At 33.7% G+C, this 15,968-nt stretch overlaps 2 protein-coding genes across 2 annotated transcripts; both read right to left on the bottom strand.

Moving 5' to 3' along the window:
- Window positions 1-251: 251 nt before the first annotated feature.
- LOC106113980 (uncharacterized) lies at window positions 252-2,765 on the bottom strand. The gene is made up of 3 exons (XM_013307042.1): window positions 2,668-2,765; window positions 998-2,322; window positions 252-257 (listed from the first exon to the last, which is right to left on the bottom strand). The coding sequence occupies exons 1-3, from the start codon at window positions 2,696-2,698 to the stop codon at window positions 252-254; spliced, it is 1,362 nt and encodes a 453-aa protein (XP_013162496.1). The 5' UTR covers window positions 2,699-2,765.
- Window positions 2,766-5,074: 2,309 nt separating this feature from the next.
- Window positions 5,075-12,010, bottom strand: PBAN (pheromone biosynthesis activating neuropeptide). The gene is made up of 6 exons (XM_013307721.1): window positions 11,898-12,010; window positions 8,653-8,753; window positions 7,762-7,859; window positions 7,271-7,412; window positions 5,948-6,048; window positions 5,075-5,285 (listed from the first exon to the last, which is right to left on the bottom strand). The coding sequence occupies exons 1-6, from the start codon at window positions 11,982-11,984 to the stop codon at window positions 5,227-5,229; spliced, it is 588 nt and encodes a 195-aa protein (XP_013163175.1). The 5' UTR covers window positions 11,985-12,010; the 3' UTR covers window positions 5,075-5,226.
- Between the last annotated feature and the right edge of the window lie 3,958 nt (window positions 12,011-15,968).

Genomic DNA, 15,968 nt, shown 5'->3' with positions numbered 1-15,968 from the left:
AGATATAAAAGTTAATTGGATTAATTTGATCCGTTTCTTTAGGTATTTTTAAAATTATTTGATCATTACCAAATATTTGCTTGCAAAACGTTAGGAGTAAAAGAATCGACATTTTGTTTGCAATAGTAATTGTTTTTTTTATGCCTTTTATATCAAATATATGAAATATTTTGTGGTTTGCCATTTTATTTAAATATAAAATAAAATAACTTTAAATCAAACTCAATATTTACACAAAGGAAATGTTCCGTTTACTCCTGCAAATTTTGAATAGCAATTCTTTCCATTAGTATTTTTGATCCTAACTAATCTACGACAGATAACCTATATTAAATGTTACATACAAGTCTAATCCAGAGTCGATTTCCCAAACCTTTTGTATTTTAAATGAAAAGATTAAGAAAAATTACCCTAAATCAAAGCATCCAGAGGAATTTTATAGCTTTACCTTTGTGCTTCAATATAGCTTTAATTTTCGTTTCGGAACAGTTCAAAATTAAATGCGTATGAATCGACGCCATTTTGTGACGTATTTCTTGAATTTATATAAACAAGTAGAGTTAACAAAAAAGAAATATTTAACATTATTTTTATCTTAATATCCTTCAATAAATAAAATACTAGTAATTTTTTATTTAAATTTGAAATACTATTCTAACGGTATATTGTTATTGGAAAATCTTACCACTAATATTAAAATGTCAATGTTAGGATGGATGTATGTTAGAAGATATTTTCAGAACGGTTGTATGGATCCCGTTGAAATTTTGCATAAATGTAGGCCATAGTCTGGAAGAACACATAGTCTACTAATTAAGTTTAATTTTAATAACGCGCGGACGGAGTCGCAGTCGTCAGCTAATATTAGAATAAATTTCTTATAGTGTCCAAATTTCTTGCTAAAATTTCATCTAAATCTATCCAGTGGTTAAGGAATGGATGGACAAACAAACATTAATTTTATTTATACAAATAATTTTATTTAAAGTTAAATAGCTTTCTGTTTCTTATTTATTCGAGATGGTGGTTTTCTTATAGTTTTTATAACTTCCCTTATTCTGTCTTTTTCTGGTATTGGTTCGGCAAAATCATATTTTTCTACCAAAGTTGGTGATACTTCGTAATTATATGGTGTAGTTTGTTTACGTTTCTTTTTAGATTTTATTATACGTGAGGATAATTCTTTACTGTTACCTTCATTTGGTTCTTTCTCTTGTATATCATCGTCTTCACCATCAACCCATAAATAACTTGTAATAGCTTTAACTACGTCGGATTCTTTGCTAAATTTTACTTTATCTTTTGTACCCTCAAAGTTACTTTTGATTCTTTTATCTTTTGCCTCTTTTATCTTTTCATCTTTTTCGGAATCATTGTTATCGTAATTCGTATTTAGTTTAATTTTTTCATAAATAACATCTGATGTGTTTGTTTTCTTATGAGTTTCTTTTGCTTTATTACTTAACTGTGGTGTTACGTGTTCTTTTCTTGTTTTTTTAATAAATCTAAATTTTCTTGTAGTTGTTGTTTTGGTTTTATCACGTTCAGTTATTTTGTTTTTTTCTTTTCTCTCATGTTTAATATCTTGAGTATTTTTCTCAGTAGAATCGAGTTTAGGTTGTAAAATTACGAATATCTCGTTACCTTTTACTTGTCTATTTCTAACACTGTTTTTTATTGTATAGCGAGGTCTTTTTAATTCATTTGGATTAAGTGTTGGCTTATTTTCTGGTTGTTTTCTTTTCAGAAGTATTTCTTTTACTTCATTATTGAAATTTTTAGCGTAATTTTTACCTTTCCAACGCTTATTTTGCAATTGTTCACTTTCCATTGATGTTTCCGTTGATTTTTTGATATTATCATATCTGTTATATTTAATGTTTGATTTTTTGTGATATTGTAGTTTCTTTTCTGTGTTACGAATGTTACCTTTTTGTGTATTAGATGTACGGTCAATGTTAAATTTGTTTCTTAAAAATTTCGTCACTAAATCATCAATAACTCTTTCTTTTATATGTTTTCCTAGTTGTTCTATGACATATCTATTAGCTTCTTCTATGATTTCTTCTTCGCTTTCTTCAGTTTCAGAGTTGCCAGTTTTAAATGATCTTCTTAAATTAATTGATTTGTAATCATCGAGATAATCGCTTTTGTCACTGGATACATCTTTTATACTCTGTTCGTTTGTAATCGATATTACCTTGCTTAGTATTTCTGCTACATTACCTTGGATTATTTTCTTCGCCATAACTCTAAAGTCACCTAAATTTGCTGTCAGTAGAATATAACTATTTATACATTTTGTTATAATAAAGATGCCGTCTGAAAATAAGAGATGAGAATAAGTTTCTATGCGAAATAAACTTCTATATATATGTATACGATTACTAAATACTATCTCTGTCAGACTAATATCTTAATGTTTGGTAAACATTTTTTTCTTTTTTTCTCTAAAGCATCTTAAGTATTATCAACTTCATAATTCAAACTCAAAAGTAAAACGATTTTTTAAATAGCCAACTATTTATTTACGCATTTAAATTTTGATATTATAATATAATATGGGTTTTACGTCTCATACGATACCTTAGGAGGTAGGGACTTCAAAGACAATATGTTTTTACGTTAAATTGTAAAACAAAATATTGTAAAATATAAAAAACTTACATATTAATGTTGGTGTAGATAATAAAATCATCTCTTATTTTCTTTTATTTATTGTTTTGATTATCATTTAGTAATTGCATAATGTTGTTCCACCGTCTATTTACTAAATACAAGAAAAAAAAACTAATTAAATATTATTAATTTTTTAATTACTTGACGAGGACGAAATTAGACAAACAGCTGAAGTGGATGATGACTTACAATAGAAGAGAGTGGCAAGCTTAAGTAGAAGTCTGCGGTAATATAATCACTAATCTGATGGGAATGACTAATATTATTTAATTACTAGCTGTCGCCCGCGACTCCGTCCGCGAGGATATATAAAAAAACTTAATTAGTGTAGCCTATGTGTTCTTTCAAACTATGTTCTATACGTATGCCAACTTTAATCGAGATCCGTTCAGCCGTTCTAGAGATATCTTCAAACACCCATCCATCCATCCAAATCACATCCATCTAAACATTCGCATTTATAATATTATTAAGTTAAATACAAAAGCAGCTCTTCAAGGCATAAATTCGAAAAAAATGAATAAACAGTATCCTATGTCCGTCTCCTGGCTCTAAGCTACCTCCTCAACAATTTTCAGGCATATCGGTAAGGCCATTCTTGAGTTATAAATAGTGTAACTAACACCACTTTCTTTTATATATATAGATTTATTTAACCTCTATAGACAGTTTAAAGTTTGTAAAATTACATAGAAATACTGTGATGTACATGTGAGCTTAACTCTAACAGAGTTCATGAGACAGAGATAATGTACAGTGGGTAGTATTATTATGTTATGTTTATGTTATTATTATACTTGTATGATTTATTTCAAGTTATAATGTACGCTTAAATCGCTAAATACAGATAAAAAATTAATAAAATAATTATTAATTTCAAAATTGTTTTGCTAACTGTACTTTTAATTTATGAGATAAGAGGCTCCTCGCAATATGTCGTAATATACGTTGTAAACTCAAATCTATGTATTAATTTAAAATTATATTTCTTACCTTTTGTATTTTTAGCATCATTTATGTTTAAATAAAACAAGATTAATTCAAAAAAATAATTATATACAATTAAAATTTAAAATATATATTTTTTTAAATTTCGATTATTCCTGAAGTGAAAACAAAAAGCCATGCAGTAGTCATTTCTTTGTTTTTTCAACGCAATGGATTTTAATCGAAATTATGTTATTGAATTTCGTTTTATGATTTAAACAATATAAGTTTTATTACTGCGACAAGCTTATCCAGGCCAGTTAGAGGCGTTCGTCGGTTAGTTCTGTCAGAAAATATATAAAACCTACATGGGCATTGAATGCCATATAATAAAAAAAACAATACAGTTAAAATTTAACAGTGGTAGAACCCGCTTTAACATCTTCGCACGAATCGGCCCGGCTCGCCCGGTGAAATACCACGACCACACAGAAGACAGGCGTAAAGTGGAAGCAATTCCGCGTTTCGTTTGATGAGTGTACGCCCCGGAGGCCTAATTTAGTCTTCTCTCCCTTCCCACCTTTTTTCTTATAAGGATAGGATGGGAAGTGAAAGTGGACTTTCCGGATGCGAGGATGCATGGAAAGGGAAGATATTTTCTTTTTGTGCATCCTCTCCTCCGACGATTAAAGGTAGGCAACGCATGCAATTGCGTATGTCTATGGGTAATCACTTCGCTATTTCAGCGATTTCAGGTAGACGCTCGCTCGTTTGCCACCTTATGATATAAGAAAAAACCATCGAAAATCGAAATAATTTTTAATAGATTTTACTCAAACCATATCTAGTGAATTGTCAAACCAATCTATCTTAGACACACGATTTTTTTAAATTAAATATAAGCAGATTTTTTTGTAAATTTACTAATATTTCTTTTACCATTCCAACTAAGCTCTATGCTCGTGCTAGGATATGATTTACGACAATAGTCGGATGACGGGATTCGAACGCCCGACCTCGTGATCGGAAATCCGTACCCTTAACCATTAGGCTATTGACGCTTAACATAACTATGCTTTTTATCACTATTTTTTTTTTAATTGTTTTTTTTTTTGGAAATTATATTTAAGTACGAATTACTAATAAAATGATGAAATATGAATAATATTTTTCGATCTTACCGATAGAAAAAGTTAAGTTTATGTTCGATCGATAATACACGAATAAAATGACAAAACACGAATAAAATGACATTTTCTAAAAATGATTCCTAGCTAGATCGATTTATCGCCCACGAAACCTCCTATATACTAAATTTTATGAAAATCGTTGGAGCCGATTCCGAGATTTCAATTATATATATATACAAGAATTGCTCATTTAAAGATATAAGATTGGGGGGCGTTAGTGAGCTATCAAAATCTAATTTGACTTATGTGTTCCTGGTAGACAAATAAAAAGATAAGATAATATGAGATCATTTATTTATAACTTAATATGACTTAAGTTGTACTTAGTCCAAAACATATTATATATGCTTTAAATTATCAAATGCCATTTCGTTAAACATGTCTCTATCTCTCTTCTGTTTTACGTCGTCCTTTTTAATCTTCTTTGTGGTTAATTCGATTTAGTATTGTTAACACTTCTTGCCACTCTGATGTTCTCAGGATAAAGTTCTGTGAATAATAAAATTAAATTCATAGGCGTCAGTTGTCAGCCAATAATATCTACAACGGGTACTTTCATGTTGAACGCAGTAAAAGCTTCCTTAATCAAGCTTCAAACTGTCCAAAAGTTTTCACTTATAGGACTTGAATGGATTCAAGTAATCATAAAAAAACAGTGCCATCTATTGACACAGATTAAACATTACAATTGAATGAAAACGCCATCTATCGGTAGAAAACTTTATGTTTATTGCTAGATGTCAGTCGCCGTTTGCGCGGAATTAAAAAACAAGTTAATAGTCTATGTGTTATTCCAGACTATGTTCTACATCTATGACAAATTTCAGCGAAATCTATGCAGCCGTTCTGGAGATACCTTCTAATATACATCTAAACCAGCCTTTCCGAAAGTGGGGGATATCGCCCCCTTGTGGGCGCTGCAGGTCTCAAGTTGCGGGTTATAGTAAAAGTTTCGTTTAGAATTCTCCGTTAATATACATATATAGGTCACAATAATTAATTTAATTTAATTTGAAGTTATAGTGGTTTTTAAATATGTGAAAATATGGGGGGCGCTAAAAAAATATTTATTCTCAAAGTGGACAGTAGAGTAGAGAAAATAAGTTTGAGAGCCACTGGTCTACACATTCGCATTTATAATGTTAGATTACCATATGCCAGCTCCCTGCCAAGACGTGGAGAAAAGTGTACTGTGCGTCCCAATCTCGGTGAGAAATATTCAGATCTGATATCAACTCGATCACGACCAGAACTGTTAAAAATAAAGCAATAAGACATTAAAATGAACAGATAAAAGGCAATAAACCAAAATCAACATAACTAGACTGTTTAGTTGGCCTCTCTCCCCGAATGGGAGCATACCCACTAAACCCCTCTGTTCCCTCATACCCATAATGTGGGACGCCACGGGATCGTGTTAACTAACCACCGCGACGCCCCACTGACCAGCCCGAGAATAGGGCTCCTCAATGCGCCCCCAATGAGTAGGTGGTCCTCAAAGACGACACCGTGCAATGCAGGTTCGGGATTCCCCGCCCTCCTGTTTAGTTGGCCTAGCACACAGATGGAAGGCGTGGAATGTAAGAAATTCCACTAGTCGTCTGATAAATGTGGTACCGGAGACCTAAATTAGTCCCTTGTCCCTTCCCTCACTTCTTATAAGTAAAGAATGGGTAGTAGAAGTGAATTTTCCGGATGAAATGCATGGGAAGGGAAAATATTCTCTTTCTGTGTCGCTCCTCCGTTGATTAAAGGTAGGCAACGCATCTGCAATTGCGTATGACTACGGGTTTAGCGCTTTGCTATTAAAAAAAAACATTACAATTTACGCAGAACTAGCTGTCGCCCGCGACTCCGTCCGCGCGGAATTAAAAAAACTATTGGTCGCAGCGTAATGTTATATAGCCTAAAGCCTTCCTCTATAAATGGACTATCCAACAAAAAAATAATTTTTCAAATCGGACCAGTAGTTCCTGAGATTAGCGCGTTTAAACAAACAAACTCTTCCGCTTTATAATATTAGTAAAGATTTAACACTACCGGGCATAAAGTACACTAAAATTGTCATACTAATTTTGACAATCGTCACATATTCTCTAAGCTAACTGTACTTTTCTTTGTTTCAAATTGTTTGTTTAATTTTCTTTCCAATATACAACTTACTACCTACTAGCCACTACATGCTACCGACGAGTCCTAGGATACTTTGGACATATTGCCCGGAGAAACCCCGACAATTTAGACAAATTGGTTGTGGTCGGAAAGATAGAGGGTAAAAGGTCACGGGGTCGATCACCTACTCGCTGGTCCGACCAAGTGCAGGCTATATTGGGACTTAATATCACGACTGCCCTGAGACAAGCCGAAGACAGGACGGCGTGGAGGCAGCTGGTCGACACGGCCGTTGAAGCGTACCAGGACAAGCACGACCTTCAGTAATGAAGAATACGAAGAAGAAGAAGAATACAACTTACATTTCTTGTTCAGGTGTCGTTGCAGAATCAGGAACTCGTCTACCAAGTCGTGGAGTGAACTCTACATTTTCGTAACCCCTTTTCTCTTCGTTCCTTTCCAAACTACGACCCAATTTAGGTGTGAAAATAACTTTCTTGATAACTAAAAGAAGTAATTTATTTTAACTATAATTTAATAAAGCGTCGGTGGCTCAGTGGTTAAGCACTTGACTTGCAATCTGCAGGTCCTGAGTTCGAATCCCGCCATGTACCAATGTGTTTTTCGATTTCCGATTCACATATGTACATTTATCCGACGTTCTTACGGTGAAGGAAAACATCGTGATGCAACCTGTGCACATATCTGAGAAGAAATTCAAAGATATGTGTGAAGTCAACCAACCCGCAGTTGGCCAGCGTGGTTGACTATGGCCTAATCACCCTTAACTTAGGGTACGATCCGAGCCCCTCGGTGGGGACGTATAGTAAGCTGACGATGATGACAAAATTACCTTTCTGCGGCTCGTCCACTTGAGATTCGTAAAACGGTAACTGATCGTAATAATACTTCAAGGTATCCGCTGCTTCCAATAATCGGAGGAACTTTTGGCTGGAATTTTTTAATATTTAAAAAACAATACTCACGTTCAAATATTTTGACGGAAAACTGACGATAGCAAACGAAACACAAGATGGTCAAACATCAAAATTATTAAACACTTTAAATAAGAAAAGCGCAAAATATAGACGAAGTAACTGTCGTCCGCGACTTCGTCCGCAAAGAATTGAAAACTTAAATAGTAGTCTATGTGTTCTTCCAGACTATGTTCTACATCTATGACAAATTTCAACAAGATCCGTTGAGGCGTTCTGGAGATATCTTCTAACAGACATACATCTAAACATTTGCATTTATATTATTTGTAAGAAGTAAGACGGGGAAGTCCTTATACCTAATACGATTTAATTTTTTGCTACCTTTAGCTTACACTGTAATATTTGACATGTACTAAAAATAGCCGGAATTTCACTCGAGTTAGAAAGTCGTAATAATGAGTCTTTTAACGCCATTGTTTTCTGTTTTCACAATTTTCACGAGCGTCGGTGAATCAGTTAAAGCACTTGTAATCTGCAGGTCCTGGGTTGGAATCCCGTCATGTACCAATGTGTTTTTTGATTTTCGATTTACACATGTACATTTATCCGACGTTCTTACAGTGAAGGAAAACATCGTGATGCTGCACATATCTAAGAAAGTCAAAGGTATATGTGAAGTCAACCCGCACTTGACCAGCGTGGTTGACTATGACCTTATTACCACTTAGGGTAGGCTCCGAGCCCCTCAATGGGGACGTATTCTTTCACAGTTGTTAAAGATAAGAAGGGGTTATAGAGTTACTTACCTGTTGTCTTCAGATGATAGAGCAAGCGATCTTTTACCAAGTCGAGGTCCAAACCATAGACCATTTCTATCGCTATGTGCACCTCTATCCAATGTTTCTTCCTGTAAAGAGAAATGTTAATTTTAAATTTCAAATAAACACCTTGACAAAAAACGTCAAATATCATGGCCGACTTTCGGGGTTAGAAAATAGTTTCGCTACAAAGCGAGTTAATAATTAAATTAGTATTAAATACTAGCTGTTGACCGCGAATCCGTTCGCGCGGAATTAAAAAAAACTAATTATTAGCCTATGTGTTCTTCCAGACTATGTTCTATATGTATGACAAATTTCAGCGAGATTCATTTAGCCGTTCTGGAGATAACTTCAAACAAATTTTTATTACAAGACCGATATCGAACTTCAAAAATGTATGGAACTGACGCGCAACAATCATGTGACTAACAGAAAGTTATTTTCAGTTTTATACGTATTATAATACTTTCTCAAATTTTCATCCCCTATTATTATTTTGCACCCTTGAGAGTAACATTTAACAAACATAGAATGTCATATTTATTTATATCAAACTGGCTGACGCCCGCGACTCCGTACGCGTGTATATATAAAAAAAACTTAATTAGTGTAGCCTATGTGTTCTTTCAGACTATGTTCTATACGTATGCCAAATTTAATCGAGATCCGTTCAGCCGTTTTAGAGATATCTTCAAACACCCATCCATCCATCCACATCACATCCATCTAAACATTCGCATTTATAATATTAGTAAGTTAAATAATAAGCAACTCTTCAAGGCATAAATTCGAAAAAAATGAATAAATAGTATCCTTTGTCCGTCTCCTGGCTCTAAGCTACCTCCTCACCAATTTTCAGTCATATCGGTAAAGACGTTATTGAGTTATAAATAGTGTAACTAACTCGACTTTCTTTTATATACATATGATTAACAGCCTAAAAAATAAGTTTTGAGCTTCTATCTGCCAAAATATTTCTATACAAATTTCCAACCCCCTTTTCACCCCCTTCCAACCTATTTTTCGCGTTAAAAAGTAGCCTATGTCCTACCCCAGGTTCCAGACTATCTATGTACCAAATTTCATTTAAATCTGTTCAGTAGTTTTTGCGTGAAAGCGAGACATAGAGACAGACATAGAGTTACTTTAGCATTTATAATATTACCAGCGGACCCGACAGACGTTGTCCTGTCTACAAGTCTTTAATTTGAATAAATTAATATGAAGTTAATATTTGATGAAAATTGTGTATCTAAACCATTCCCAAATCCCCTTGAACACACACAAAAAATTTCATCAAAATCGCTCCAGTCGTTTGAGAGAAGTTCAGTGACATACACACTCACAGAAGAATTATATATATAAGACTAGCGGACCCGACAGACGTTGACAATTTGACACTGCGATGGTAGCGCCGTCTGTCGGATCCAATGTAAAACATTCCAAAATCAACAACTACTAATAAATTAAAAAAATAATTAAAAAAACATTGTCCAGCGGACAAAATTGTGAATCTAAACCATTCCCAGATCCCCTTGAACACACACAAAAATTTCATCAAAATCGCTCCAGTCGTTTGAGAGAAGTTCAGTGACATGCACACTCACAGAAGAATTATATATAAAGACTAGCGGACCCGACAGACGTTGACAATTTGACAATGCGATGGTAGCGCCGTCTGTCGGATCCAATGTAAAACATTCCAAAATCAACAACTACTAATAAATTAAAAATTAATTAAAAAAACATTGTCCAGCGGAGAAAATTGTGAATCTAAACCATTCCCAGATCCCCTTGAACACACACAAAAATGTCATCAAAATCGCTCGAGTCGTTTGAGAGAAGTTCAGTGACATACACACTCACAGAAGAATTATATATATAAAGATTATAAAGGATTGAACACTACAGGAAAAGTGTGATGACGTAACGTATCAAAAACTTAATTTTAATATGACTAAACGAAAACTAAATATGATTTAAATAAACTATGACATTAAAATAAATGTGTCACCGAATTTCCCCATTCGTTTATATTGAAAACTATTACGTATTGTTTTCAATATAAACAAAACTGCATTAATATTTTTCGATACATTACATATATGAAAACGTCGCTGGCTCAGGGGTTTAAGCACTTGACTTGTAATGCAGGTCCTGGGTTCGAATCCTGCTATCTATCAATGTGTTACAGTGAAGGAAAACATCGTGATGCTGCATATATCTGCGAAGAATCAAACATATGTGTGAAGTTAATCCGCACTTGACCAGCGTGGTTGACTATGACCTAATCACTAACTTAGTGTAGGCTCCGAGCTCCTCAGTGGGGACATGAGCTAAACATAATGATGTTAATATGTAGAAAAAATAATTTGTTTGTTTTTATTGAATAGACTCAAAAACTATTAAACTGATTTGAAAAATACTTTCACTGTTGTGAAGCTTCACTATCTCCAATTGACATAGACTTTATTTATTGCTAGGTTTTTTTTAATTCCGCGCAGACGATGTCGCGGTTTAAAACCAGTACCTGGATGACCGACCTTTGCTCGGTATTTTTTTTTTTTAAATTGTGTTTTTTGGAAATTATATTTAAGTACGAATTAGTAATAAAATGATGAAATATGAATAATATTGTTCGATCTTACCGATAGAAAAAGTTAAGTTTATGTTTAAGTTGATTATCGATAAAACATGAATAAAATGACCTTTTTTTAAAAATAATTCCTAGCTAGATGGATTTATCGCCCCCGAAACCACCTATATACTACATTTTATGAAAATCTTTGGAACCGATTCCGAGATTCCAATGATATATATACAAGAATTGCTCATTTAAAGATATAAGATAACGCCTGCATGAATCTCGTAGAAATTTGTCATAGATGTAGAACATAGTCTGGAAGAACACATATACTACTAATTATATTTATTTTTAATTCCGCGTGGACAAAGTAGCGGGCAACAGCTATATCATGATCATGAGCATCAACTATAAGTCCCCACTGAAGATCTCAGCGTCTACCCTAAGTGAGACTATGTGACAGTGAATGCTAGTCCAGTGCAAGACTTCACACATATCTTTGAATTTCTCAGATACGTGCATCACGATGTTTTCCTTCACCATAACGTCGGATAAATCGAACACATTGGTATAGCGGGATTCGAACACAGGACTTGCATTACAAGTCAAGTGTCAAATCCCTGAGCTATTAACTAAAGTAACTTACCTTTATTTCTTCACACGATATTAACATTAAACTATACAAGATAAAAAGCGTTAAGCAGAGATAAAAATCTTTTACTATCGAAAACATTTTTATTTAAGTTCTTAAGAAAATCCCTTTTACCAATGTCTTGAATGTAACTGAAGAAAATCGGCTCTAGCTACCCTTTTATACTATTCTAAAAGTATGGAGGCGAATTTAATGAAAAGGGGAGATTGGGGTTTTACGTATCGTAACATTTTACTTAAAAAAAATAAATGCAATTGTTTATATGTTTGAAGATATCTCCAGAACAGCTTAACGGATCTTGCTGAAATTTATAATAGATGTAGAACATAGTCTGGTAGAACACATAGACTACTTATTAAGTTTTTTTTTTTCCGCGTGGACGGAAACACGGTTGATAGCTAGTTTAACTATGATTTATCAACACTTAACAATTAATGTAATGATTTAACTCCCAAACATTTATTCTTTTTTAAAGTTATAAATAACTATAAATTTCAGATCTCTTACATGTATAAGAATATTAGTATTTCTATTTCAAAGACTTTGAAAGGTCAAATCAGTTAGGTCGCAGAGTTTAAGTAGCTACCGCCCGCGACTCCGAACGCGCGAAATTAAAAAAAACTTAATTAGTGGCCTACGTGTTCTACATCTATGTCAATCTTCAGCGAGATCCATGAAGCTGTTCTAGGGATACCTTCAAATAAACCCATCTATATCACTCATAATATTAGCAAAATTATTTCCCATTTTAACTCTTCAAAAACAAGGAGGTATGTATTTTTCATCGATAACTCAGCCCCTTAGTTATCTAATTTTCATCATTCTTTATTCTAAAGATTATTTGGTCCTATTTTTTTAAACATTAAAAACTATTCTGTAGTTTTTGAGTTATCCAATATACCATGTTACCCTAACATACTCCTGCCTTTACAAATTAGTAGCAAATTGAAACAAATCGTCTGTAGGTAACGATTTCTGTACACCAGGGTGATCTGTCAACATAGAACTATTAATGGATTTTCCATTTATCTTATTACTAAGACTAATATAATTGTTTTTGCAAATACCAACATGTATATATTGACATTTAACAGTGGTAGAGCCCGCTTTAACATCTTCGCACGAATTGTCCCGGCTCGCCCGATGAAATACCACGACCATACAGAAGACACGCGTGAAGTGGAAGCAATTCCGCGTACAGTCTGATGAGTGTGCGTCCCGGAGGCCTAATTTAGTCCTCTCCCTTCCCACCCTTTTTCTTATAAGGAAAGAATGGGAAGTGTAAGTGAACTTTCCGGTTGAGAGGATGCATATGAAGGGAAAATATTTTCTTTCTGTGCATCCTCTCTTCCGTCGATTAAAGGTAGGCAACGCATATGCAATTGCGTATGTCTATGGGCAACGGTCACTTCTCTATTTCAGCGATTTCAGGTGATCGCTCGCTCGTTTGTCACGTAATGATATTAAAAAAGACAATCTGTTAGGATTCCATAACATATGAATTTTACGAAATTACTAATATTTTCTTACTTCTTACTAATATTATAAACGTGAATGTTTAGATGTATGTTTGTTAGAAGGTATCTCTAGAACGGTTGCATAGATTTCGCGGAAATTTGTCATAGATGTAGAACATAGTCTGGAAGAACACATAGGCTACTTATAAAGTTTTTTTTAATACCGTTCGGACAGAGTCGCTGGCGACAGCTTGTCTTACTAATATTTTAAATGCGAATATTTAGATGGATGTTAACTTGAAGATATCTCCAGAACAAATGAACGGATCTTGATGAAATTTATCATAGATGTATAACACAGTCTGCTAATTAAGTTTATTATAATATCGCGCGGAGTCGCGAGCTAAAGCTAGTTTAAAATCTTTTTAAACTCGTAAATATTTCTGTCAAAACACATTTTTTCTTGCATAATTACAAGTTAAAAAAAAATAGAAAAAAAGTCAAAAATAGTAACGGCTGCCACAAAGCCACGTCTTAGTATACATACATATACTTAGACGTGGCTTTGTTTGTCCTTAAATCGATACAAAGAATAATGGCTGAAAGGAATACACAGTTAAACAAACAACATTCCTATTGTAATGTTTTCCCCCAAAAGAAATTACGTGGTTAGATTCAATTACATTCTTAGTCAAAACAATTTAAGTTGTTTTGTATTTCAATGTATAAACTTTGACTATTTAAATAAAGGATCTGACAAGCCCGCGTATTACTTTAATCGAACGATGAGTTATAAACTTGCTTATCATACATTTATCTATATATAAAAATCAATTGCTGTTCGTTAGTCTCGCTAAAACTCGAGAACTAAACGGATTTCTCATATCTTGGTCTCGAAATGTTCGTGGAGGTATACGGAAGGTTTAAAAGGTGAGAAAAACGCGAATAATTGCGGGTAACTAATTAAGATTTTTTTCATTCCACGCGGACGGAGTCGCGGGCGATAGCTAAATGTAATAGCTATATTGTTGAAGGAGCGTCTGTCGATCAGTTGACATGTAATCTGAAGGTCTTGTATTTTAATTTACATATGTACATTTATCCGACGTTGCGGTGAAGGAAAACATCGCGATGCATATATCTGAGAAAGTCAAACATAAGAGTGAAGTCAACCCGCGCTTGAACAACATTCACTATCACATAGCCTCACTTAGGGTAGACTCTGAGACCCACATATAGTGTAATGATGATTATATCTATGCGTCTATTTAAGATATATTAGTTTGACAACTCTATCCATCCATCTAAACATTCACATTTATAATATAAGTAAGAAGTAAGATATAAAAAAGTTAATGTATGTTAAACAAAAAGAGTTGGATCTTTTAAATATGTTTCCTCGTATAGTTAATGTCCTGGCTGTACATCATAACCAGCTTATCGTTGAACTTTGGGACACGTGTAGTAGGAAATAAGTATTTATGTCTCTCATTTATCCTTAAACTAGCTATCGCCCTCGACTCCGTCCGCGCGATATGTGTGTTCTTCCAGTCACATGGCGGGATTCGAACCCAAGACATGCAGATTACAAGTCAAGTGCATTAACCCCTGAGCCACTGATGCCCTCAGTTCCGAAGATACCTTCAAACAACAATCATAGATTGATGGATGGGTGTTTGAAGATATCTCTAAAACGGCTGAACGGATCTCGATGAAATTTGGCATACGTATAGAACATAGTCTGAAAGAACACATAGGCTACACTAATTAAGTTTTTCATATATCCACGCGGACGGAGTCGCGGGCGACAGATAGTTTTAAATATATATAAAAGAAAGTGGTGTTAGTTACACTATTTATAACTCAAGAACGGCTTTACCGATATGCCTAAAAATTGGTGAGGAGGTAGCTTAGAGCCAGGAGACGGACATAGGGTACATAGTATTCGAATTTATGTCTTGAAGAGTTGCTTTTTATTTAACTTACTAATATTATAAATGTGAATGTTTAGATGGATGTGATGTGGATGGATGGATTGGTGGGCTACACTAATTAAGTTTAATATATCCACACGAATGGAGTCGCGGGCGACTGCTATTTTATAATATTAATGAGGACAAAATTGAAGTTACGAATTAAAATTTGACTCATAAGTAAACCACAATTACCTAAATCAAAATTAAACGTATTATTTTCCCTTATGAAAAGTATAAAACAAATGATAATAAAACATTTGCCACCATTTACAATATACCAGTGCGAAGTTCTCGAAATAATAACCGTATTAAAATTATCATCGTAAAAAAAGAAAAACGAACATAATAGTAATGAAGAAAATAATACTATTTCTATGTTTCACCGCAACTGTTTGTTCAGAACAATACTCAAATGAATTGTCAATTAATATCGCGACATTTTTAAATAAATTCGTTCAATTCAAGTTAAATATAAACAATAGGATAAACATGGAAAACATCGAAGATATGGGTAATAAAGGAAATAACGATTTAAATAATTTCGATGTTAAGAAGAGAGATGCCGAAAATATAATGGACAATTATAAAACTGTGGCAACAGCTCCTAATATATGTGCAAATCATGGTGATAT

The sequence above is a fragment of the Papilio xuthus genome, unplaced genomic scaffold (genome assembly GCF_000836235.2).
Source record: "Papilio xuthus unplaced genomic scaffold, Pxut_1.1 DF829673.1, whole genome shotgun sequence".
Taxonomy (NCBI): domain Eukaryota; kingdom Metazoa; phylum Arthropoda; class Insecta; order Lepidoptera; family Papilionidae; genus Papilio; species Papilio xuthus.
This window is presented reverse-complemented; position numbering and strand designations above follow the sequence as displayed.